The 26,843-nt window shown below is 38.6% G+C and overlaps 2 protein-coding genes and 1 pseudogene across 2 annotated transcripts; all 3 read right to left on the bottom strand.

The window, feature by feature from the left end:
* Window positions 1-1,729: 1,729 nt before the first annotated feature.
* Window positions 1,730-10,672, bottom strand: LOC112197289 (putative disease resistance protein At1g50180). Its single transcript, XM_024337914.2, has 6 exons — window positions 10,642-10,672; window positions 10,091-10,198; window positions 7,334-9,373; window positions 2,208-4,085; window positions 1,987-2,075; window positions 1,730-1,874 (listed from the first exon to the last, which is right to left on the bottom strand). The coding sequence occupies exons 3-5, from the start codon at window positions 8,397-8,399 to the stop codon at window positions 2,020-2,022; spliced, it is 3,000 nt and encodes a 999-aa protein (XP_024193682.1). The 5' UTR covers window positions 8,400-9,373; window positions 10,091-10,198; window positions 10,642-10,672; the 3' UTR covers window positions 1,730-1,874; window positions 1,987-2,019.
* Window positions 10,673-10,678: 6 nt separating this feature from the next.
* On the bottom strand, window positions 10,679-26,068 carry LOC112197380 (annotated as a pseudogene).
* Window positions 19,580-21,404, bottom strand: LOC112197336 (cytochrome P450 71AU50-like). The gene is made up of 2 exons (XM_040506462.1): window positions 20,580-21,404; window positions 19,580-20,191 (listed from the first exon to the last, which is right to left on the bottom strand). The coding sequence occupies exons 1-2, from the start codon at window positions 21,402-21,404 to the stop codon at window positions 19,580-19,582; spliced, it is 1,437 nt and encodes a 478-aa protein (XP_040362396.1).
* Window positions 26,069-26,843: the final 775 nt, after the last annotated feature.

Raw genomic sequence — 26,843 nt, 5'->3', positions numbered from 1 at the left:
CTGAAGGCCGAGCTGTAGGGCGACTGATCAACGGCGGTTGAGCGCATGATTCCCTCTAGCCCACTGAAACCTAGCCGCTAGTAGAGGTGGAAGATAAACTCCCACTCAAGCTCCGTCTGGAATGGGATTGGAGCAGCTTGGTTGAATGATGTCGCTTGTCAATCTGGGGCTGAGGAGCTCGACGCGACGGGGCTAAGGAAGTAGCGGGTCGGGTCTGATTTCGACTGGTCTAATGTGAACCCGATCTGATGATGTTGTCACCGAACAGAGCAAACGGTCGGACGGTGCGGTGGAGGAAACTTTTCTAGAGAAATTGATTTCTGGTGCCCAAGCAAAAGGTTGGGTCTGAACGAGGAAGATGAAGCCGATCTTGACAGGCGATGGAGGTAGCTGGTCTAATGACGTTGAAGTCCAAGAAGAAGACGATCTGGTCGTTCTTGAACAGACGTGAGAGTAACGCCGTTAAGAGAACAATAACCCTAACAATGGGGTTTTTGAAATAATTCAGAAAAATAAAAATAGAAAATAAGAGACAAAGTCCTCTCGGATCTTTGCTCTGATACCAAGTCAGATAAGACGAGATATAGAGAATGAATTTTCTGATATCTTATTACACCCATTCTGTGGTGTATATAAACAGATTACAATCGTACTACAACATACGACAACTATTGTGTACTACTGTACTACACAACATATACAAGGTAAGTAGTTACAACAATATATTCCCTTGTAGTCTATTCCAAATAGGGAACGATGACTCACACTAACAAAAGCTAGTTCAACCAAAACGAGAACGAGTAAAAAATTAAGTATTCCTTTTACTGAAGCATGTAGGAAGCTCCATTGTAGCTGCTACAAATTTAGCTAGCTAGTAGATACACATACATCTATTTAATTACAGGGGTGATGATTAGTAGTCTAGTACAATATTGGAGTAGCTTAAAACAACTGGATTGGTTGTAATAATATTTTTACAGAGTTGCTCACCTAAAGGAAGGAATGTAAGGAACAAGTGTACCTGACCGCTGATGATAAGTGCACAGTTTTAAATTGTTATAATTTCAGCATTTAAATTTAATACATGTGGCACGTATTCTCTTTTCTTGTTCTCTTCGTATTTGTTCTTCAGTTGTAACAATGTAATGTTGATATCACAATGTGAAATTACGTAGTCCCGATCTTTCAGCACTTGCATCACTGTTTTTCGAGTTTTATAAAGCCTCATAATTTTTCTTCAGTTAAATCCATCAAGATTATAAAACCCATAACTCACTATAAAACAAAACCTAGAGAACTAATTATACCGTAAAAATCAAATTCGGAGGATAAATAAGAAACGTATTCAAACCTAATTTGAAACCCTAGGTCAGGAAAGAAAGCATAATTCAGAAAAAAAAAAAAAAAAAAAAAAAAAAAAAAAAAAAAAAAACCGATTGTTTTCTGTGCAAAGCCAATCGGGGAAGAAAGACTGAGGAAAGAGAAGGGAATTGGGGATTCTTGGGTGGGGAAGAATTAAAGGCGGGCCGTTCGACTAGGCTATCTGATAAAGCCCAAAGCACATAGCCCAATTTTCCCTCCTTTTGTTATTATTTAGTATTTACCCAATAATATTCAGCGTCCCAGATATTGAACACAGGCCACAATAAAAAGAACTGGTTACTGATACAATGAAATTACTACTTTTATTTAGCTCACAGCTTATAGGTGAAGTAATCCGGAAGTTCTGAAAATGAAAGGGTGATCAATCTGCGAAGAAAGTAGGTTGTTGGACGGATTACAATTTACAAATATATACAAAGCTAGGACATCTAGCACTGCAAACAGCGCTACAAATATATTTACAATTCACATCTGTTGTAATAGCTGCAAGCCTGCAACGGGTAATACACCAGATATATACATCACATTAGTCTGATTCTATGTGAAACACAAAGAGCTATAAATATATGTGGGTGTTATCAGGGACTGGGAGAAAAGACTGACCATATATAAAGTCGAACTTGTGGATTTAACTAATTAAGGAGTGGATGCAGCTTGTATTTCCTCTGTTTTTTCTTCAGGAGGCAGAGGAGCTATTCATAATCAAGATACATTACCATACACCAGGAATAAAAGTAAAAAATTTAATTAATAAAACTATTAATTTGATCACAATATAAGAGGCTATGCTGTTATAAAACGGACAAAATCAATTAGTCACATACCATCCACAGTTGATTCCTCATAGTCATTAGCAACTACTCGAGACGCACCTGCTGCTTCCTCCATTTCTGGCTCCTTGTCTTTCTTGTAGTCCGGTTGAATATTTGTGATTATAATAGAAGGCACATGTTTAATTTTGTAGAAATCCTCTCCTTCTTCCCCAACCCTACTGCAGAATCTACTGGTCATCACATTGATTGTTAATTCCTTGAGGGTAGTAATATGCTGAAGCCCATCTGGTACTTCCCACAATTGTAAGCACCATTCAATATGCAATCTCTGAAGACTAGGCATGGCTTCTTTCTCCACCCTCCACTCGTTCAACATAAACAAAGCACTTAGTGTAAGAAATTCCAAATGAGGAAAGCCTCCTGGGGAGAAAACCATTGTTTTTGATTTGAAAGCATCACGACCCAGGTAAAGCACCCTTAACTTGGGCAGCATCTTCACTATATCTATCTGGTCACATCTCAGTTCTGTACTAACCAGCGTTATCTTGGTGAGTTTTGGATAGCCCAGGAGCTCTTCTGGAAACTCCTTCATTTTCCCAAGCAGTCGCAGTTTGTATAAATAAGGACACCTTAACACTATATCTCTTGCTATATCCTCATTATCATCTCGGTTTAGCTTCAAAGATAGCGATCGAAGATGCTCATATGTTATACTTCTTGATATCAACATGTTCTTGAACTTTTCCAAATGACTAGGTTGTGATACGATTATGGATATTTTCTTCAGATTGCTTAACTGAACAAGATCATTTAACTCACATTTCTCAATTGGAAGATCACCCAACGTCTGCAAATTGCACAGCCTTGCAAATGAGAGTTTCTGTTCACTTATATAGTGACGCCAAGGTAAATATAAATGCCTCAGTTGCTCCATATTCCAAAACACATTTCTGATTCGGGTTGCCCTCTCCCGACCAAAACAAGATCCTTCATATAAATAATAATTATACCGCAGATCTAGAGTTTGCAAAAGTACCAGATTAGAAACAGATGATGGCAACCCACTATATGCACTATGCTTCAGACTCAGAAACCTCAAGTGGACTAGATTCCCAATCGTTTTCGGTAACTGAAATTCTCTCTCTATTTTTTCAAACTTCAGAACTCTAAGCAATTTGAAGTCATTGAATACTGATCGCATTACTTTTTTGTTCCACTTTTGGTCAAACCCTTTTGGGGTAAAGTATAATAGAGACCTAATATGCTCATCTCTTCCATCTATACTGAAATCATATTTAACATTTTCGTCCAAATGGAGGGCAAGTCTTCGAACCTTGCCAATTAGTGGTGTCTTAGATACCAGTCCCGTAGAAAAGTTAATAATTCGGAGAAAATTCTCCTCTTCTGCCTTTTGCAAGCACAAGTCTCGCATAAAATCATGGAGACCGCAAGTTTTCACCTTCCCACTTAAACCATATTCTACAACTTGAACCATAGATCTTTCCACCAATTCAACTAGGCAACTATATGACAATTCTTCCAAAATTTCCCCTGAAACATGCATTTCTGACGTTGAAGTTATAAATCCTTCTGCAATCCATAATTGAGTAAGTCTTTTTACCCGTATCTCATCATCCTCAGGAAATTGGGCTAAATACAAAAAGCATAGTTTTAAGTGAGATGGTAAGTCATCATAACTCAATGCCAAGACACCTGAAACACCACACTCCTGACCTGTCTTTTCTCTTTCAAGGACATTTATGCCTCTCATTATGTATACATCAACATTAAGAAGTACTGCATCCCACTCATCAATCGTCTCTCGTCTACTAAGAAGACCAGCGAGCACATTGATGGCTAATGGTAAACCTGAACAATGTACAAGCATCTTCTTTCCTAATTCTCTCTTCTTTGCATAAATTTCCAAGTCTGAAAAAGAAAAGCAGTACTTCAGTAAGAGAGATTTAGTCATTACTGAAAACTGATTGTCATATTTACTTTTGTGTAGATAGAATGTCATCATATGCTTGAACATATAATATTGCTGTTCTTGCATATAATTTATAACATTTACAACATGCATATGATATGTTGAAACAAAAAGTTAGAAACAATTGCATATATATGAAAAGAAAAAATTAGATATAAACCCAATTTTCTAAAGAGGTATCGGGAAAAACCCAAGCATATTTTTCTATTAATCTACACCTAATCCACGTAGGCAACCATCGTTGTAAAGTGTTTATGTTTAATTAATTTTTTTTCTTCTTGTTTTTCTATATGCCTGATGTACCCTTAGGCAACCTTCCTTACAGAGTGTTGATGTATAATAGTAACATTTTGAAAGTATGTGATTTATGGCTTAATTCATGCATGCTTCGATTTCAAATTTTCACTGAGCAAAACTTTTATATATAGCACCATGATTTCAAACTATACAAATACTAGTTCAGTTCATGTAGACCATAAGAAAGAAGTTCAAATTTATTGTTGTTAACTTGTGTATCATCTTTGCATTCATGACCATATTCTCTTCTGAAAGTATGATATCCACTAATAAGGTATGTTATTCATGAGATTTAGTTTTCCAAATCTTTTCTTTTCTCATCATTGTACCCCGAATTTTCTTATGGTAAAGTAACTATTTCTAGATTTGAACTTTTTCTTTTGTGTATTGTCATATTAATTTGATCATTGTTCATTCTTAATTGTTACCTAATCGATAGATGCATGCATATAGGGACAAGTTAGAGATTTTCAACCTAAGAATATGGTCAACTCGCAATGATAGAATACCTAAGAAAGAGGTTGATATGAAAATTCCCAGAACGTACACGTCTAATCTTTAGGTTGTAATTAAAATAAAAACCTATTAGATTGGTTAAATACTTAAACGTCTACCTTTAAGTCAGGTTGCAAGTAAATTGATGAAAAACAAAAAATCTACCTTTAATATATAAAGTTTAAATTACTAAAAAGTAAATCTCATATTCATTTAAATCTATAAAGCCTTTGAATTCAAAAAAATATATGTAAAGAAAGGCTCCATAATTCTAGCGTTAATGATTAGTAGAAGGGAAAATGCTATAATAATGGGACCCAAAAAAAATAATCTAAAATTAAGGTAATTAAAGAGAACGTTAATTTTGCCAGCTTTAAATAGTGGCAATATATGTAATTTAGAAAAATAAAATAAAATAATTGGGTGCAGATTGAAAAAAATTAGGTCATTGACCCAAAACACCAAAATGAGCCAAAATTATCTCACTTACCCTAACAACAGATTTTTGTTCTTATACACACTTTAACAGCAAATAACCATTTTGCCCTCAGCCTAATTAATAAATTACAACCACTGTCACTCCCTCTCTATCTCATCCCTTCAGCCGGAGCCCGATCTCTCTCTCTCTCTCTCAAATTCCCTCTTCTTCTTCAACCTCTGAATCCCACATCAAACTCTAATTTGCTCTCTCCGAAATCGTCACCATGTTTCTCAAAGCTTCTCCGACCTCGTCTGAGTTGCCCACTCATGGAGAGAGCTTGGCTCCTCTGTTTTCCTCTGCTCCATTGTCATCTTCTTCCTCAATTTACTCCACCGCTCCTTTAAGCTCGTCCACGTCTCTGTTTTTTAGGCTCCAGCCAATGATGACAGGGTTGTGGTCTGTGCGGCCTCGAAGAGTGCGAACATCCGGCCTTTGTCGGATCCTGAGCCGCAGGTAGTTGCGGTCTCGCGGACACAAATCCTGACCTGATTGCGATTCCGGACTCCGACGATCACACTATATTGGCCTCCTCAACCCCACCTTCGCCATTCCGAAATCGGCTTTCATCAGGTCGTCGTAGCCACACGGCCTGCCTACCACATCTGGTCGGTCTCCACCACCTCCACTCAGAAGCGGGTTCAGATCTTCTGAAATGAAATTCCGACCATTATCACCGGCTCCAGTAGTTCTAAGCTCACCAATTCGAGTGATGTAAGGTTTTAGTTTAGGAAGGATGGAGTAATGAGACGTTAATACGGGTGATTGATTATGTTCTGCTGTTGTTATGTGGAAGTAGATGAATGCTTGGAGGCTATGGTGTTACAAATTGCCACTGGGAGATGGTGAATTCTATTCTGTCGCATTTATTCTAGAGAAAGAGGAGATGTTGGTGTCTGGGCTTATTTTGAGTCTTAAATAATGGGTGGGGATTGAATGCACGTTGTTGTTTATGTCCACAAGTTTCATTTTAGGGCTTTGTTTTTGTTTTGACTTTTGTCTCTTCTTTAGGCTTTGTTTTGGTCTTTAATCAATCATCCAATGTCGGTAAAATGAGGGAAGAATGCCCAGAAGGAAACAAAAAAGAAAAAAGAAATTTTTATCGAGAGGCAATAAAGTGCTGCTGGGGGGCAATATATGTTTTGAATTGATGTAATTTCCTCATTTTTTTTCTTAATCAAAGTTTTATTTGTCTAATTTTAGAGAGATTAGCTCTCATTCCGGCGACTAAAAGTTCTATTGGGGGCAATAAAGGTTCATTTGGAGGGCAATAAACCTTTCCAGCCCCATATGAGATCTCTGAAGACTTCTTTGGGGGGCTCTAAAGAAGTTTCATAAACTTCTATTGCCCCCCAATAAAGGTCTATTGGGGGGGCAATAAAGGTTTATTGGGGAAGGGGGAAATAAACCTCTCCGGTGACCTATGAGATCTCCGACGACCTCTTTGGAGACCTTCGACTTAGTTTTCAGAGAAGTCCAATGGCCAGTGATCGATGACAGGAATCTGGCGATCGTTGGCCAGTGACCAGACTCGGGTGAAGTCTCTTATGGCTTCTCTCTCTCTCTCTCTCTCTCTCTCTCTCTATGTAACAAAGGGGTGAGGGTAAAATAGTCTCAAAAAATAAAAAATAAAAAACTTAATTGGGTATTAGGGTAGACCTTATTAGAGTCTTTATGAGTAAGGGGGAATTTAAAAAAAAAAAAAAACTTAATAGGGTAAGTGGTATAAATGACCTAAAATTAGGGTAAATGGACAAAATCCCAAAAAAATAATATGTGTGGGTTTTTTTCCGTTAGATTCTATAGGAATTTCAATGAATTCCCCCATATGAACTACGGTGTTCTATGGAATGCAAAACTTCCCGAGGCTAGAAAAGTACAGATAAATATGCATTAGTTGGCTGAAAACAAAAATACCTGTTTTGTCGCTTCCACACATCGCTATCTTTTCAAACAGTTCCCAGCTCTGGTTGTCATCTAGTGGTCGAGGTTGGTGGAGATGATCATTTTTGGAAGCAAGCAAGGCAACTTCTTTCTTGCGAGTAGTGAGTAATATCCGGCTCTCTGTTTCCTCATTGATTGGGAATCCAGCTTTTATCGAATGCCAAGCCTCTTGAGTCCATATGTCATCAAGGACCACCAGACATCTCTTTTCTCGTTGGATACTAAAGACCTCCCTTGCTATTTCATCCTTTTTCATTTTGGAAATTTCTCTCCTTTTATCTGCTGTTGGGGAAGTGAGTTTAATTATAATATCTTCCAATACATCCTTTCCTTCCCATTGTTGAGATATACAGACCCAAGCAAAACAATCAAAATGACGCTTAACTTCATTTTGAAGGAAAACCTGTTTTGCAAGAGTGGTTTTTCCAGAGCCGCCCATCCCCCAAATAGAAACAACACGGTGACGCTTTCCTTCTCTCACCAACTCCTTCACTAGTATATCTGTGTTTTCCTCTAAGCCAACAGTATGACTTTCAACTTCATGAGCATAAGTTAGCCGTCGGTCTAGTTGCCTCTTAAAAGAAGAAGCGACACGGCCGACACCATCACCCCCACTTATTTGCCTGATGTTATAACTTTGCAAACTTGACCTCAGATGAGAAAGTTTGGTCATAATATCCCCAATTTCGGACCCAATCTTGTATCGGTTAACTCCTTCATTAAAGATGCTGGCAAACCTTTTGAGAGCAATCTTCACAGTACCTCCTCTCCTCCTGGAAGCCACTTTCAAGGCAAAAGATTCAACGACATCCTCCAAGTCATAAGCAGCATCTCTAATCAGTTTAACCCAAACGCGGACTACCTCTTCTTCTCCTTGTCTTGCATCTGCATCTCTAAGGAAGCCGCGGATCAAGTGTAGTTCAACTTTTGCAAGCTCAACTTGATAGCTGACTCCGCTCAAGAACTTCGCTTGCTGAATGATGAAGTCTCCGAGGGTCTTGATCCCTTCAGCCGCAACAACAACAACACCTTCAGCCATATTTCTGATTCTCTCACTCTCTCTCTCTCTCAAATTGGTGAAATTAATCTTCTTAATTTGCAGTGGATGGAAAACTAATGTTCTTCTATATGCAAAGATGCTTCCTTGTAGCTACCTCCATTAATGCTTCCTTCTATAAGTCAGTCAACGTCCCATGTGGGTGCTACTTTTCATTTTCCTTTTGTCATTAGCCCCGGCCCCAACTAGTCACTTTCGAGACAGTTAGCTTTTGTGATCTTAATGGGCTCATCAACTTTGGCGGCCTACCATCTGTCTCCAATTTGACCGTCCCTCCGAATTTTCACGCCTTAATTTCCTTCCACTCTTTGTTAAGTTTGTTTCCTAGCCAGAATTTCCACACCTTAATTTCCTTCCACATGCACAAGACCCCAACAAACACGTACCTTGGTTTTCAAGGTGTGATTCCCAAAGAATCCTACTCGGCCCGTGCAGCCGTGCTTACCTCCACTTCCACCTCATTACAAAGTGACCAAAGAAAGCTGCACTTGACTTCCTACAAATAAACGACAAACATTTCTCCTCCAACTCTTCTACCCATCCCAGTCCACTCCTCGCCCAAATCCACCCTAGCTAACAACCAACATCTCCGACCAATATGCATAGCTGGCTCGGCGGTGGACGACGTGCCCACCGTCCTCACTGGTTCATATCCTCCGTCTCCAATCGACGTTGGTGGCGTGCCCTGAGCTCTACCGGAACCTCGCCAAGCATTGCCATCACCAACACCATGTCGCTGCGCGCGTCCTTTTGCCTTAAATTTCATTTCATTAGGCATTCCGGGTTGTGGGCTCAGACCACAAGGGAATGGTCCGTTTGACTTAAATTTCATTTCATTAGGCATTCCGGGTTGTGGGCTCAGACCACAAGGGAATGGTCTGTCATGAGAATGGACCGGTGTAGTTAATCTCAAATTCTCATTGGACCGCACTTTTCTTTTTCGGTCTTATTTGCCCCTGATAACCAAAAAACCATGTTACCTCCGTTGTAAGTTGCAGCCATGACATATGTAATGGAGATTTAATACCGTTGAAGATAAAAAAGAAAAAAAATAAAAGAGATTCTTTATGGTGATCTCTGTTAAAATATAGTTCTTTTATGAAAGTTGAATCACAAAATCTTATGATAATATGACAAATGATACGTCAAATATATTTTTTATCACGTAAGAAATGAATACACTGAAATCGAAAATATATAAGCATCTGATAAAATCTTGTAATTCCATTTGTACATTAAAGAATGAGTATAACTTGTATGATATGTACACATACTGCGACTTCTTCCATGATCCCATTAGATTATCCTATTTGAGACTTCAAATGTAAGGGCTACACTCAATTTCCTTAAAACCAGATCTTTTATATTGGACCAGAAATTGCCATCAGGATATCACAAAACACTACTCATTTTTGTTGGAGTTTTAGGCACAAAGGCAGTTATGACTTTGTGTTGTACTAATCTAGGCAAGCCTCAAACTTCGTGACATTTGTAGTGCAACACTCAAGCTTGTTGAAACTTTCCTAGCAAAGATATTCTGTTCACCCATGAAACAATTGGATGAATTAAGTAAATATACAAGTATGACATTGTTGGTGTGTGCATATATCTGATTTGACGCCATGGCATGTGTTGGGAAGTATTCAAGTATCTTAGCATTGTTCAGGACTGACCTGTGTTTCTTCCACAGTTCACCTCTCCAGCAAAGTCTTCTTTACTTCATTTTTAACCTCCCGATACTCTGGAACTAGAACATGCTTTTGAATCAACAATTCTGCCTCCTGAACCAATACAGTTAACTAAGAACACTTTCAGAATAATTAATGTTTCAATTAGTGTCGATGCATACTAAATAGAAGTCATATATAAACAAACATCATGTTTTGGCACCAGCACAAGTTTGAATACAATTATTGTTGGTTAGGCCTCCCTATATAAAATCTATACATCCAATTTGTAATTCTTAATAGAGGGTGGATCCTTTTCATCAGAACAACAATACTATTAAGCAATTGATCACAATTGTCAACCTTAAGAGGCCTTGGAATACAAATAAACTAAGCAAGCCATTCACCATAGACTACGTATAGTCCGCATGTTTCTGATACCAACTGGTACTTCATGCCCATACGTAGAGTTAATAGAGTATAATCACTATAATGACATTCACGGGATATCAAGAACAGTCAATTCAAACAATAATTTATGCAATTTTAAACTTCACCTGGAAAATCTTCAACTACCACTTTGATCTCATCTCACTTATGACGAGTTTTGCAAAAGGAGTCAGATTTTGTTGAATAACCATGATGCCTGTGTCCATATCCTCCTGAACCACGCGTTTGATGTAATTCTTGATTGTCTTGACCCCAACTTTTGGTTTGTCAGGGAAAAACACATAAATCTGGTACACAAGAACCAACAACAGTTAGAAGCTGAACAATGCTACTTCTACCACATTAAATAACATCATCAAATACCTGATCAAAGTCGTGACCTCACTTCCTTCTATTCAATAGTAAGGTCTTCCCTTTTCATTTTCTCTCCATATTTGTTCTTACACTGGCAATGTGAGGTTGATATCAAAATCTGAAATTACGCAGTCCTGGTCTTTCTGCGTTTGCATCACTGTTTTTCTAGCTCTATAAAGCCTCGTAATTTCTCTTCAGTTCAATCCATCATTTAGCTGAAAGATTATAAAACCTATCTTTTTGTTAGTGAGGTTCTTTGGAATTACAAGAACAAAGATTGTCGCAAATTAAACATGACTGCAAAAAATTCATATTTACACGTGGGTACCTAAAGTTGCTTCTCCATATCATTAGAGATAATTCTACATGTATGTATAGAAAAGTTATCATATACTTGGTCCTCTGTACTGTATTCTTATTTTCAACGGTTAAAAGGACAACAAACAACCCTAAAACTTTTGTGAGATGAGGATAATGGATAAATAAAAGTCATCATAGTTCTATTATCAATACAAAATTCCAGTATGAAGAGTCAAGGTAACCAGAAATTACAATGTAAACATAACCAACTGAAAAACAAAACCTAAAGTGCTAATTATACCGAAAAACCAAAGTTAGAGGTAAAATAAGAAAGGTATTCAACCTAATTTGAAACCATAACTTAGAAGAAAGAGACATACCTATGTGACTAATCTGTGTGAAGCGACGAGGGAGACTCGAGGTTGATGATTAAGGAAGGAGGAGACACAACTCACAGCAGCGCTGAGAAGAAAGAGAGGGAATGGAGAATTAGGGTGAGGAAGAATTAAAGGCAACCATATGGGATTGTCAAAATGCCCAAAGAACATAGAACGGGTAACCTTATGTGAGAAAAGGCCATAACATGTGGCCCAATTATAGTGTTCGCGGCACAATCTCACAGTAGCAAATATCCATATAACAGGCTGCCAAAAATATGCAAGGTTATAGTATGACAAAATGGGATTGAGTCAATTAGTCACATACCGTCCACTGTTGGATCCCTGATGAGTCACCAGCTGGACCCGCAACTACTTGAGACGCACCTGCAGCTTCCTCCATTTCCGGCTCATCATCTAATCAATATTTGTGATTATAAGAGAAGGCACATGTTTAATTTTATAGAAATCCTCTCCTCCTTCCCCAACCCTACTGCAGAATCTACTAGGCAACAAGTTGATTGTTAATTCCTTGAGGGTAGTAATCTCCTGAAGCCCTTCTGGAACCGCCTGCAGTTGTTCGCACCATTCAATGCGCAATCACTGAAGACTAGGCATGGCTTCTTTCTCCACCCTCCTCTCCATCAATTCTCCAAGTGGTACTTTGAACCCATTTCACTAACGGAGATCTTCGCAAAATCCCAACTGCAATGTTCATTTCTGAGCTAACCTTCCATCACGACACTTATAAATGAGACTAATGCAATCCAGGTTTCAGCTTACAATAAAAGTACTTGGATAACATAACGGTAGGTGATATATCGTCCTGCAGTCTCACTCGGCTGGATTATCTTCACAACTTGTCCACGCTTAAGCCCGTAATATCTTGCAATTGGATCAATCAGCTGAATACGAGGAAGCTGAACACCATCCACCGAATATGAAAATGAATTACGTATCCAAATCAGTTTGGTAACCGCGGAAAAAGATCAACGGTTTGTTAAAATTGTTTGGAGGGTGCAAAGATAGATCAAGCACCACTACCAACAAAATATGCCCACCCCGAAACAATAAAAAGAATTTACTAAAGAGACTTGTTACACATTGTTTGTGTATATGCATCTAACTTCAGGCATTTGTTATTATTCAAATATAGCATTCTTCAGGACTGACCTGTGTTTCTTTCACAGTATACCTCTCCAGCAAAGTCTTTTTTTCCACATTTGTAAGAACCCGATGCTCAGGAACTAGAACATGCTCTCTAATATTTACCAACAATTCTGCCTCCTGAACCAATAGACTTAACTCAGAAAACAAAATCTTCTAATTTTGTGAACAGCATACAGAATGGCCAATACATATTAAGGTGAGATGAATATATAACAAAAGCAATGTGATTTCGCCAGAATTAGTTAAAGATGTTCCACCAACAAAATAAAAGATCACACAGTGCAATCTAATCCTCAAAATACCCTTAGTTTTTTCCTCTCAGAGGAGACTGTCGTATTAAACCGATTGTTTTTTGGTTCTCCCAATGTGCAAACACCACACAGATATGCCGCATTAGATAGCAATAAGAACATCTTTCTCGGCTTCGCTTGTAACCAAAGACAGGCCTAGTTAAAGTTTGATGCTTTTGTTGGGCATCTCTACTAACTAGAGTTATCAGATAACCCTATGCATCCAAATTGTCACTTTGAAGTGTCATATTGACAATACTATTAAGTGCATTCAATAACATTACTTGTGAATCAAAAATGGCATTCGAGTAGAGATAAACTAAGCTCTCCAACGCATAAATGGTTGGGAAGTAACATTGTAATTATTCAGCGTAGACCTATCAGCATATAGTTTTCATATACTAAGTTTCTGGTACCATGAGTTTCCAATATGTAAGGTAATAGACTATCATGACAATCACGATATTTCAAGAACAAACTTCATTCTAAAAATAATTTAAACAATTAAACTTCACCTGGAAAATCTCCAAGTGGTACTTTGAACCCATCTCACTAATGGAGGTCTTTGCAAAAGGAGTCAGATTTTGTTGAGCAACTAAGATTGCTGTAATCACATTCTCCTGATTCATGTGTGTAATGTAACTCTTCATTGTCTTGAACCCAACTTTTGGTTCGTCAGGGAAAAACACATAAATCTGGTGCACAACAACCATCAGTTAGAACTCAAACAATACTGCTTTAAGAACACTAAATCCCATCAAATACCTGATCAGACTCGTCACCTCTCTTCCTTCTATTGATAGTAAGGTCCTCCCTTTTCATGTTCTCTTTTGTTTTTAAACTGCGACATTGTCATGTTGAGATCATGATCAACAATTAGATAATCCTGATCTTTCAGCATTTGCATCACTGTCTTTCGAACCCTATAGAGCCTCGTAATTTCTTCTTCTGTCAAAACCATCTTTCCTGATAATTTACAAAACCCACCTTAGTGAGATTTGTTTGGAATAACACTGAACAAAAATTCTCGCAAACATGTTGACACAAAAAGTTGCTTCTCCATACCAAAGAAAATCATTTTACATGATCAACTACAATATGGAAAGAAGAAACATCATATATTTGTATTTTCCTTCTTTTCTAGAGTGATAAAGATCCCGAAAACTTTCAATTGCAGTGTGAAAAGTCAAGCTAACCAGAAATTACAACGTAAACAGAACACCCTCTAAAATCCTAAATTAAACCGTAAAGGTGTAAATTAGAAGAGAAGTAAAAGGTAATATGGAAAAGGTAGGTGAGGAAGAGAAATGAGAAGATAGAAGAAAGAGAAGAACCTGGCTGAGTGGGAAGAGAGGAGGACAGACAAGTCACAGCAGCTGCCGCGGAAGAAGACAGCCTTGTCCGTGTGGGATGAAGAACTTAAAAAGGGGTTTGAGACGGGCTGGGTAGAAAAGACCAAAGAATGTAGACCTGGATATCAAATTACAGTGTAAACATAACTGAGCAATTATACTGTAAAAATCAAATGTAGAGGATAAATATAAAAACGTATTCCAATCTAATTTGAAAGCATGGGTGAGGAAAGAAAGCATAATTTAGAAGAAAGAGACATACCTGTGTGTGTGACTGGTCCGTGTAAAGCGGCGAGGGACTGAGGGAAGAAACACCGAGCTGCTGTTGCGGTGGAAGAAGAAGAGAGAGGCAATGGAGAATTAAAGGCGGGCCGTATAGGATTCGGCCATCTTGAAAAAGCCCAAAGAAAATAAAGTGAGCTACCTTTTCATGGGTGAGAAAGGTCTTTTCATGCGGCCCAATTCGATTACTGGCTGCAGCAGCATAAACATGAAGAAACTGCAGCAAGTAATACAGATTCTGATCGGTAAACAATTTAGTAAATAAAATCTTTAATTTGATCACACAATAATACAAGATTACAAAGTTATGGTGTGATAAAACGAGATTGAGTCGATTAGTCACATACCCTCCACAGTCGATTCTTGATGGAAGTCACCAGCTGGAACCGCAACTACTTGAGAAGCACCTGCTGCTTCCTCCATTTCTGGCTCCTCATCCAAAGGAAGAATATTTGTGATTATAAGAGAAGGCACATGTTTGATTTTGTAGAAATCCTCTCCTCCTTCCCCAACCCTACTGCAGAATCTACTGGGCATCCCGTTAATTGTTAATTCCTTGAGGGTAGTAATCTCCTGAAGCCCATCTGGAACTGCCCGCAATCCTCTGCACCCTGAAATGCGCAATCTCTGAAGACGAGGCATGGCTTCTTTCTCCACCCTCCACTCCTTCAACATAACCACGTAATCAAGGGTAAGAAATTCCAGATGAGGAAAGCCTCCTTGGGAGAAAACCATTGTTTCTGATTCGAAAGAATGCCACCAAGGTAAAGCACCCTTAAGTTGGGCAGCTTCTCCAGTATTTCAATTCGGTCACCCTGCAGTCTTGTTCTAATCAGCGTTAACTTGGTGGGGTTTGGTAGCTCTTTCGGTAACGCTGTCATTTTCCACTCCAGTCGCAGCTTGGTGGGGTTTGCTCTTGCTTCTTCTTCTTCTAATAATTTGTGTGAAATATTCACTGGTGCACTATTAGAACAAGGATTGCCATCAAACATAATATCAGAGTGACCCTACGCTTCATCTGTAATGGACTAATGGCATTGACATGTTGCAGAACTGCAGTAAAATCCATGGCAATCTGAGTTTATACATACTAGCTAGAATTACTTTTCATAGGTTTCTTATTTTGTTTTGGTTGAGTGACATAAATATTCTCTTTATAAATGGGAGATCCTGAGATGGACCAGTTGTATAAATATATATAGATATCATATAAATACACACATGCAAACACTTTTGTTAGTCACCTCCAAATTTACTCAACCACAGGCAAAAGATATTCACTCTTTTACTCTGGATCCTGGTTCAAAAAATCTACCCAAGTACACCAATTTCTAGAGGCTAGGGAAGAGTTATTTAAACTCACGGAACTCTAAACATACGAAGCAACACCATTCAGCAAGGGAAATAAACATCCCTCGCTCCCTCCCAAACTTATTTAAACCAATATAATTAGCTTCTTCTTTACAAAAGAAAGGAAAAACAAGAGTGATAATGTATAATAGAAAAGCAGAAAATCAAGATAATCCACAAGTAGGAAAGTAAACATAACATATGCATTATGATCGTTAGTGAAGGTGATATGATGGAATAGCTACTAGATGCTTGGCTCTTGGAACCAAGATTCCAAACTCCTCTATCATGTCCAATTCAAGCATTAGGGTCTCTCCCAAATTGCCCATACATTTTTGGGTATCTACAACTTCTCCAAGTCTGGTTCCTCCACCATCCTCTCCATTCCCACTACATTTGCTATTCAATTGCAACCATTGAATCACAGACTATTGAAACCCCTCTTGTTAAACTCCTCATCCATACACTAGCTTCTTCCCAAACACCATTCTGTAACTCATGTCTGCACTGAGAGACAACACCTTGGAGCTTCTTCCCAACCAAAAGTTGTTGTTCCTTCGCTGCAGCCTTTCAAATACCAGAAGGGCTAGCTGATAAACAAAATACACCAGAAATTAGTGCACATCAAATAAGTAGGAGAAATCAGAAAAGGTAAATACATAAATTCTTAATGTATTAACTGTATCACAAGTATGTATAGATATGGTATATAAACAGTCAATTTATACCATGTACATCTACTTCTACTTCTACACACCTTTGTTATTCGGTTTGAATATTTGTGAATACAACAGAAGGCACATCTTTGATCCTTCCAAAATCCTCTCCTCCTTCAACAAGTCAACTGCAGAGTTCACTGTACATAGTTCTTGGTTCCTTGAGAGCAGTAATATATTTCAGGCCCATCTGGAACTTCCCTCAATTTTTTGCAATGATAAAACCTCAATGTGCAGTAGGCATGGTCCCCTTCTCCACCCTCAACTCATTTAAGATCAATTTATCAATGGTAAGACAAGGAAAGCCTCTTTCTGAGAAAATCATTGTCTCCCACTCGAAAGTACTAAATTCAAGGGTAAGCACTCTTAAGTTTTGGAGCTTCTGTAAAATGTCTAATGGGTGGTTCTCCTCAACCTCAGTTCCCTTCAGGTATCTTGGTGAGGTTTGGAAAGCACAACAGGTCTTCGAGTATATCTGTGATACCCCCAGTCAACTGGAGCTTGTATGGATATATCCATTGGCATATCTCTTCAACGTTTTGCACATCCAGTGATAGAGATCGAAGTTGGTTAAATGTGATTCTTCTTGATTTCAGGATTTCCTCCAAATGTTTAACTCTCTTGATGACTCCAATCGCCAAGACTAGAGAATGACAATTTCTCACTTTGTAAATGATCTTGCAGTAATAACAAATGCCCCATTTGCTTCATATTTCTAGCATTTTGTACACCCAGTACACATGTAAGTCTAGAGTTTGCAGACATACCAAATTAGCTATTGATGATTGCAAGGGTTCCCTCACACTATTCTTTAGACTTGAAAACCTCAAGTGAACTAGAATCTCAATAGCACTCAGTAACTTTATCTTTCCCTCCATTTGTTCCAACTTCAAAACTCGAGGCAATTTGAACTCCTTGAAATGTGATGGTAACAACTTTCTGGTCCACTTTTGGGTAAAAATATCCGAAGGTGGCCATCTCCTTCACCTCTTGTTCAAGGTAATTTTTCAACTTTTCCTTTCAAATAGATGGCAAGCCTTCTGACCCTACCTGTTAGGTGCCTTGGTTACTGAGCCTGCAGATGAAATATCAAAGAACATGGAGAAAATTCTACTCTATAGCCTTTAACAAGGACAAGTCTCGCATAAGATCATGGAGCCCGCAAGTTTTAACCTTCCCATTTAAACCAGGTTTTACAACTTGAACTATGCACCTCTCCACCAATTCACTTGATTAGGAGACTATACGATACATCTTCCATTGTCTCCACTGAACCATGCATTTCTCGAAGATATAATCTCTTCTGTAGTCCATAATTGAGTCAACCTTTTCACCGGTACATCATAATCTTTAAGAAATTGGGCAAAATTTAGAAAGCGTAGTTTTAAGTGGGATGGTAAGTCATCAAAACTCATTGCCAAGATACCTGAAGCACCATTTTGCCTGGTGCCTTTCTAGATTGCTGACAAGAGATTGATATCTCTTCATTGTATATGAAGTCACCTACTACAGCAACTAATAATGCAATTTGAAATTGTGGACGTAAAATTTTACAATAATGCAATTTGGATCCAACAGACGAGCCCATCAGTAATGAAGTAATGATAACTCGGTATACAAAGTTAAAGTTTACACAGAAGCTCTGTTATTATTGGTCTGTTACCTAATACAATAAGGGCTGCATTGCACCCATATGTGCGAGGGCCAGGGTTCCTTGTACTTGCTTTTCACAGTCCAAAGATACTTTGTTAGCTTAGAAGAACAAGTGAGCTGCTAAATATCAGAGTTGAATAAGATCCAGAACATAGATTCTCTATGATTCTCTTGATCACCAAAACATGAATACTCTTGGTCTCTTGGCTCTGTAAGAACGAAGAACAGCATTGGATGGAAAGACCTATAGAGCGCTAGTTAACTACTGGTGATGCTAAGACGATTTTCTTCACTTGATCACCACCAATTCAATTAGATTTTCTCTGCAGACAGTCCCTAGAAATTGAGGTGCAGTTCTTAATGTGAGGTGTATAACCTAAAGTTAATAATGATATCAACCCTGCACTAAATTCCATTCTGTTCTAAATGAACCAAGATTTGAGTTTGGTGTACTAAGACGGGTTTTGATGATGGTTGTTTCAACTAATTACCTGCTGCATAATTAAAGTGTCTATCTTGGAGGTTCTAAATGCGAAACCTGGAAAATTCCTCCAACCTGGGTTTAGACAGGGATATCACACATCAATACCGATTGTCAAATTGTTCCAGCAGTCGAGGACTACTGTTAAGTGTAAACCCTAAAGTTAATCATGAATTCATGATATAAACTTTTCAATTGTTCTAGCATGCAGTTATATTTCTATTGAACTCTCAACTTAAGCTTTTGGTTTTCCTGAACCAGGGAAATAAATTTAAAACATATGAAAATAAGAAAATTGTAAACTAACAAAATTCATGGAAGAACAAAAAGTTCATAACAAATCTGTAGTAGGAGACTCACCTCTGCAGGCAAATGGTGTGTCCCAAACCACCAGGCAGCCTTCTCACTTCAAAATGCACTTGCAGAATTTCCCTCACTACATGCCAAAAAGATAGAGACCTTTATTCTGGATAATAGTTTCAAAAATCTATCTAATTAAACCAATTTACAGTGCGAACAAAACATACTGCATTAACACCATTCAACAAAGAAGAAAACAGCGTTCCTAAATTTAACTGAATTACACCATATTACTTCATTAGTGCTTTCCCGTATCCAAAAGAAAGCAAACACAAGATGCTACTACACATAGAATAGAAAAACAGAACATTAAGATAATCCCGCCACAAGTGGGAACTAGCCATTACATACACATTGTCATCATTTGTGAAGGCGATATGATGGAATTGCCAGTAGATGCTTGGCCCTAGGAACCGTTATTCCAAATTCTTCAGTCATATCCAAATCATTCGGTGACATGTTTTCTGGAAGTTCCCAGTTAAAACAATGCACAAGTTGTGCCAGCACTAACTGGACAACCGTTAGGCCTAGTTGAATTCCAGGGCAGCGCCTTCGTCCAGAGCCAAAAGGAAGAAGCTCAAAGTGGTTTCCCCGAAGATCTATACTACTATCAACGAACCTCTCAGGTATGAACTTCTCTGCTTCAGTCCAAGCATTTGGGTCTCTCCCAATTGACCATACATTTATCATAATGCACGACTTTTTGGGTATGTGGAAGCCATTAACAGTGCAATCTTCAGTTGATTGATGGGGAAGCAATAATGGTGCTACCGGATGTAGCCTCAAGGTTTCCTTCACAACCATGTCCAAGTACTCCAACTTCTCCAAGTCTGACTCCTCCACCATCCTCTCCATTCCGACTACATTTGCTAACTCTATTTGCACTTTCATCATCTCCTCTGAATGCCTGATGAGTTCGGAGACTGCCCACTCAATTGTTGTTGCTGATGTGTCCATTGAGGCGAGCATGTCCTGCAAAGAAATTTACCATTGTTAGACAGAATGTGGAAAAGAGATCCTCTAATATGTTTCTCCTTTCACTAATGACACTTTTTGAATATAGAGTAAAGCGTTAAATCAGAATCATTCTGACCATGAAACTGTTGTCAGTTTGTCACCCATTGGGATTTATATCAGAAATATAATATATTAAATTAGAGCTTAAAGCAATCTCATTCTGGATATAAACACAGTGTATCAGCAAAAAAAACAAAAAATAGAATGAACCTAAATAGAAAATAAAATGAATCTCAGACAAGAATACCAAGACAGATATGTGAACGTGCTTAATTGTATATTACTTACCAATATGATGGCTTTGATGTTTGAGCGTCCGATTTGGTACGCAGATTCTTCAGACCCCATGAAGCCCTGCAACATCAACAAAGTCCTTGGTTCTTCTTTCTCCATGATCCCTAGATTGAAGATGCTCCTCCACAATCTTCTCCAAAAAGTCATCAAAGACCCTGTGAACAGCCTTCATTCGTTTAGTGAATCCATGGAGATCGAGTGGAGCAATGCAAGGAATGTAATCTCCCAAGTTAGGGGCAGCTCCTAATTGCAAGCCTTCTTGAATCAAGGATTTAAAACCCCTCTCACTAAATTCCTCATCCATGTATTTCTTCCCAAACACCATCCTGCAAGTCACGTCTGCGCTAAGAGACAACACCTTGGAGCTAAGATCAACCGAAACACGTTGTTCCTTGGCTGCAGACTCTCGAATAGAATCCACCATGTGGGCGACCTCTTCTTTCCTCATTGACTTGAAGGAGTTGATTTTGTGGTTGCTAAGTAACTCAAGAGTGCACATCTTGCACATGTCACGCCAGTAAGAGCCATACTCAGCAAAAGTCAAGTTCCTTTGGCCATAAGAAATATGCTTTGCACCTTCATGAGGCGGCCTGCTCGCAAACACAAGGTCGTGGGTTTTGAGGAACAGCTCGGCTGCTCGAGGGGAAGAGACGATAATGACAGGCACAAGGCCTAACCGCATGTACATGATGTCACCATACTTTCGGGCCAGTTGATGCAAATCTTTGTGAGGTAACTTCCCTAACAAGTTGAGGCTTCCAAAAATGGGAAACCCTCTCGGACCAGGAGGCAACCTCTTCTCGCTTCTCCATGTCCAGGGTTGCAGGACATAAACAAGCGCAAGCAATCCAAGTATTACCCAAATGAAAGCCATTTCTCAAAGGTTGAGCTAGCTAGGAGCTACTATAGAAGTGTTTAGTGTTTAGTGTAAGAATGCATTGTTTAAATAGACTTTGTTTAAGACTGTAGGGTTTTGAATTTTAGGAAAATGATTGAAATTCAACAAAGAATGGGCACATGTTGTGTAGCTTGGTGGACAAATACTGAGTTTATTCATTTCTTTTATTTTCTTGGTGATCACTCCTAGTCTGTCTGCCACAAATAGATGTGCCCAGGACACAATGCTAATATAATATATATAGAGGATAAAGGATAAAGCATAAAGGTTTTCTTTTGCGGCCACGAAAATCCTCGTAGCAATAATAAGAAATCCTTGTGTTCAAGGCTATCCAACAACTGAGATATAAGAGATAGACTGATCTCGTTGCTGTGTTTTTCTGTGTAGCTAAGTACTACTTTGTCTTTCTAATATCCAAGAACAAAGAAACACACAAAAACAACAGAAGTAGAAAATGATGAAACAAATCTCAAGAAGGAGAATCACCTTCGTGTTCGCTGTCCTCCCCCGCTTGTATTTGAAGCCAGCTCAATATCGGGAACCGACCCGGTCCCTTTCCATACCCTTTTCTCAAAGACTACAAACTGGCATGGTGGATGCTGGTAGGGTGAATACGGTTGTTTCCAGCATAGTTATTAGGGTTTAGCCGTTTAGGGGACAAGTTTTGGGGACCGTAAGGAACACTTGAATTTGACGGCTGATGAAGCTAAGATTGTTTAGCAGGGTCTTTTAATAATTTAATCTCTCAAGCAACCAAGCAAGCGTTATATTATATTCTTTATATTTTTTTTTCCTGTTATATTGAGGGGAGTCGAACTCCCTGATCTAACCTAATCATAACTCAATTCTCAAGTCCACCTCACCCAATTGAGCTTACAACAAGGGCAGTCTCCGCTTTTCAACATAATTTACTGCTAGCACTCTACATTTTACCTTTTACTACTAACTCCTCTCTACAATTCCAAACATCACTCCCATAAATAGCAGCGTAGATTTTGAATGGAAATTGCCTATTTAAGAGGGATGGCATTCATAATTACTGTCTTCCATTTTTTGGTCGGTCTTTTATAACATCCGATATTTCCATGTCATCTAAAACAGATCAACAAAGAAACCTAATCAGATGATCCTTTTTCAAGCAGCCCAGCTTTGGTTACCAAACATATGCTACCTATCTCTGCCGTTCCAATAACTTCAAGCAGCTCAGCCTTGGTTACCAGACAGATTAGAAACGGTGAATGATACCAACTATTTGGTGCCACACGAATATGTGAGTGTATCAAAAAGCTAACTGGTTCAACATCCACACGAGCATATGCATTCAAAAGAAAACAGAACCATAGTTAGAATCCCACGTTATGAATTCCAGAGCTGATTGTTAGGGGAAAGGGTCTGACAGAGGAAATAAGAATGTTTAGGATGACAGAGGAAATATGAACTAACATGAAAGAGAAGAAAAACAAAGCATCCCCCAAATTGGTTTCATGTAGCCATTCAATTCCTAGGAAAATAATCAAATTCTTTTGTACCAAATAACATACACCATGTCAACCGATTAACAAATTCTTTATCATAACTTTTCCAGGCAGAAGGTTCTTTGTTACCATTCGAAATCAGCAAACGCTTAGTCATGGTCAACTTTAGGACAAACTATCATTGTATTAATTCCTGGAAGTACCTGGTAAGAAATCATGATTACATTAATATGCACATGCCTAGTAAAGTGGTTAACTGCAGGTAAACTATACACGATGAGGTGATAGGCTGCCTGGCTCTTCTTTCCCTGGTTTATCTTCCACTTACAACCCAGGTAGGCTCCAGAGAAATCATTTTAGGAAACACCAGTTTATAGACACTACAACATAGAGCAGGCAGCCAAACTTTATTGGCAGAAAATTGGTCCTATGGTATATTACATGTGATGTCTGCACTGAATGACAGCATTCTTAAAACCAACTAAAACTTTCCCGGTCATCATCATAATAAGTGACCATGGAGCTAGAATATGTTCCCAGAATATATCTATCAAGTATACATTGTTTTACAAATCAATAGTAACCATATTAAATGATACATGCACAAGTGTGTTTGTGTACATTTGTATAAATGAGAAACATTTGATTTGATTCCCCATCTAGCTTTTTCATTACATGGCAAATGACTTCTTAAAAGGGCACCCTATAATGCCTAACTCAAAAGTTTGGGGGCTTGACTAACTTTAAACTTCATGGGAATACCAAATCAAGCATCAAAACCAAAAACTCAACCAAGATGCCCAATAAGTCAATAACACAACAGAATAATTCTCTGCCAAACTTCCATAAAGCAAGCATTCATACCATCTAATGCAAAAAAAGAAACAAATTGGCACAAGGAACTTCAAGATCAAACAGCTATGCATTAAACTGAGATAGGAACAGAATAACTATTCTACATAATTTCCAGTATTACATGATGCTACAAAGATTAAGCTACAATCATCCAAAAGGGCTAAAGTGACCAAGTTCCACATTCTCCTATCACTTAAAAAGTGGTGTGAAAGCAAGTTAAACACAAACTTACAAACTAGCAAACTCAGATATATCTTCATTAAGACAAACCCACATCTGCTACTATGAACAGGAAGCTCACTCATCCTCAAAGACACCACCATAAGAAATCCCCAAAACTCTGAAATTTTGGAAACACAACAAAACCCATTAGGGAACAACTCTTCATCCAATCTCCAATGCAACATCATCTAAGCCTCAGACGACGGCATTCTCTTAGCCTTCTTCTTCTTCTCCGATACAGCCTTTGCAAAAGCCTCCACAATCCACTGCTGTGACTGCAAAATCATCTCGGTCCTCTTCATCTCCATCTATATTTGCATAGTCTCAATCTCCCTGGCCATCTCCATCTTCATCTGCTCCATCCTCAATCACCCATCTCCCAAAACCTTAATCGCCGACACCATTTCCGCCACAGGGTCTCTCCCCCTCTCTCTTTCCCTCGACCTCTGCCCCAACCCCCACTTCTCCCCCCGAATTATAATTGCACTCTCTCATCACCTTAGCAGTAGTATAACTCGGCCCCGAATGCGAATTCAACCCGAATTTCGGATCCATGTTCGGATAAACTTTGTTCCCAGGCTGAGCTATACTAATGCCAGTCAGAATCCTAATCCTAAACCCACCACTTCCACCACCAACACTGCCCTTACCACTCCCCCCAACTCCATTTCTATACATCTTATGCATACTCTTCATATTCAACCCATACCTCAATTCCTCATAGAATCCCTGATCCTGATCAATACTGCATCTACGACATTAAACAGCGTCATCAAATACCTGAACAGAGTCATGATCAAAGTCATCCCTTTTCATGTTCTCTCCATAGTTCTTAAATCGTGGCAATGTAATCTTGAAACTAAGTAGTCCAGATATTTCAGCATATGCATCACTGTTTTTTGAACTCGATAAAGCCTCGTAATTTCTTCTTCAGTTAAATTGCGGCAAACATGACTGCAAATCCATATTTGCACGCCTGGTCACCAACCATATGATTAAAGATCATTCTACATGATCGACTAATTGGTCCTCTATACTGTAATCTTCTTCTCTTCTACAGTTAAAAGGACAAAGACCAATCCTAAAACTTTTGTGAGATGATGATAATGGATAGTCATAGTTGTAGTATTATCAGTACACATGTCCAGTATGAACTATGAAGACTCAAGCTAACCAGAAATTACAATGTAAACAATACTCCCTATAAAACAAAACCTAAAGTAATAATTAACTAATTAAACAGTAAAAATCAAATTTGGAGGATAAATAAGAAACGTATTGAAACACAATCTGATAGCCTAGGTCAGGAAAGAAGGCATAATTTAAAAGAAAAGAGACGTACCTGTGTGAAGCGGTGAGGGGACTTGGGAGAGGACTGAGGAATTTAGGTGGAAAAGAATTATAAGCAGGCCATATCAGATAAACCCCAAATATTGAAGGGCTACGTTATATATATATATGCGGCCCAAATATTGATAAACCAGCAGCTTGTGGATTTAACTAATCAAGACATATCAGGAGGAGGAGGAGGAGAAGCTGGTCATAATCAAGACATATCAGCAGGAATATATTAATAAAAGTTAAGAGAAGTGATCAATAAATAAAATCTTAATTTGATTACACAGTTGAGTCAATTAGTGACATACCGTCCAGAGTTGATTCCTCAGAGTCATCAGCAACTACTTGAGACGCACCTGCTGCTTCCTCCATTTGTCGCTCATCGTCTTTCTCATCGGGTCGAATATTTGTGATTATAAGAGAAGGCACGTGTTTGATTTTGTAGAAATCCTCTCCTCCTTCCCCAAACCTACTGCAGAATCTACCAGGCATCAGGTCAATTGTTAATTCCTTGAGGGTACTAATATCCTGAAGCCCATCTGGAACTGCCTGCAATTCTTTGCAATATTCAATGCACAATCTCTGGAGACTAGGCATGGCTTCTTTCTCCACCTTCCACTCCTTCAAATCTCCAAGTGGTACTTTGAACCCATTTCACTAATGGAGGTCTTCGCAAAAGGAGTTAGACTTTGTTGAGTGGGAAGCGGTGAGAGAAGTCGGACAGGAGAAGAGCTCTCAAGTCACAGCAGCTGCCGCGGAAGAAAACAAAGCGTGCGGATGAAGAATTTAAAGGGGGTGTGAGATGGGCTGGGTAGAGAAGCCCAAAGAATGTAGACCGGGGTGAAAATCCAAGAGACTCTTTCCATGCGGCCCAAATTTGATGAGAGCAAATGTTTAAAGTGTTTACGCTTTAATGAATTTGAAGGTGTTATGGATAATATATAAATAAATTAGAAAATGCAAAAATGTGTGTTCATAACAATTTGGGTTTTGTTAATACCTGTGGAAGGAAGAGTGTTCAGCCCTTAGGCTATTTGTTATGGATGTTCGGAGAATTGGGGTGACAGAAACGAAATTTTTAGCATGGAACACACCAACAATTTTTAGCATTGCTGATGTTGCTAGGTTAGATCGATCATTGTTGGGCGGAGGAGAGAATGGTGGTTGAAGATATAAAGAAATTATTTCAATTAAAGGCTTTGTCGACACCGACCTATTAGTTCGGTTTGAACCCAATCCATTTTGTAATAGTTGGCAGGATTGACGGACCCTAGTTGCCCTAAGTTGGTGCAGGTTAACCATACTAGCTAGAGAATGAAATTAGTAAAATTATTCGCGAAGATATTGAGCAATACAACCGAGAGGTAAAGATTTTAAATATCAGTATTTGTACTTCAAGTGAGAGATGGCATTGCTTAATGTAATAATAGCAGGTAAATTAGTGGAATTTGAAGAAGGTATGACAAGGATTGTTCTGAATTTGGATCAAATAATGTTGGTGTTGTATTAATGTGTGCCGGTTTGA

This window comes from Rosa chinensis, chromosome 1 (assembly GCF_002994745.2).
Source record: "Rosa chinensis cultivar Old Blush chromosome 1, RchiOBHm-V2, whole genome shotgun sequence".
NCBI classification, from domain to species: Eukaryota; Viridiplantae; Streptophyta; class Magnoliopsida; order Rosales; family Rosaceae; genus Rosa; species Rosa chinensis.
Note: the sequence above shows the minus strand (reverse complement) of the source record. Positions and strands in the feature narration are given on the sequence as shown.

Bases quoted from the DNA above. Each gene is read 5' to 3' on its own strand.
- LOC112197289 (XM_024337914.2), bottom strand. From the start codon at position 8,399: ATGGCTGAAGGTGTTGTTGTTGTTGCGGCTGAAGGGATCAAGACCCTC. The intron at 4,086-7,333 runs GTATTTTTGTTT...TTTCTTTTTCAG, and splicing joins GTGTGGAAGCGACAAAACAG to ACTTGGAAATTTATGCAAAG. The intron at 2,076-2,207 runs GTATGTGACTAA...GATTATGAATAG, and splicing joins TGAGGAATCAACTGTGGATG to CTCCTCTGCCTCCTGAAGAA.
- LOC112197336 (XM_040506462.1), bottom strand. From the start codon at position 21,404: ATGGCTTTCATTTGGGTAATACTTGGATTGCTTGCGCTTGTTTATGTC. The intron at 20,192-20,579 runs GTCTGAAGAATC...ATTTCTTTGCAG, and splicing joins ATGTTGCAGGGCTTCATGGG to GACATGCTCGCCTCAATGGA.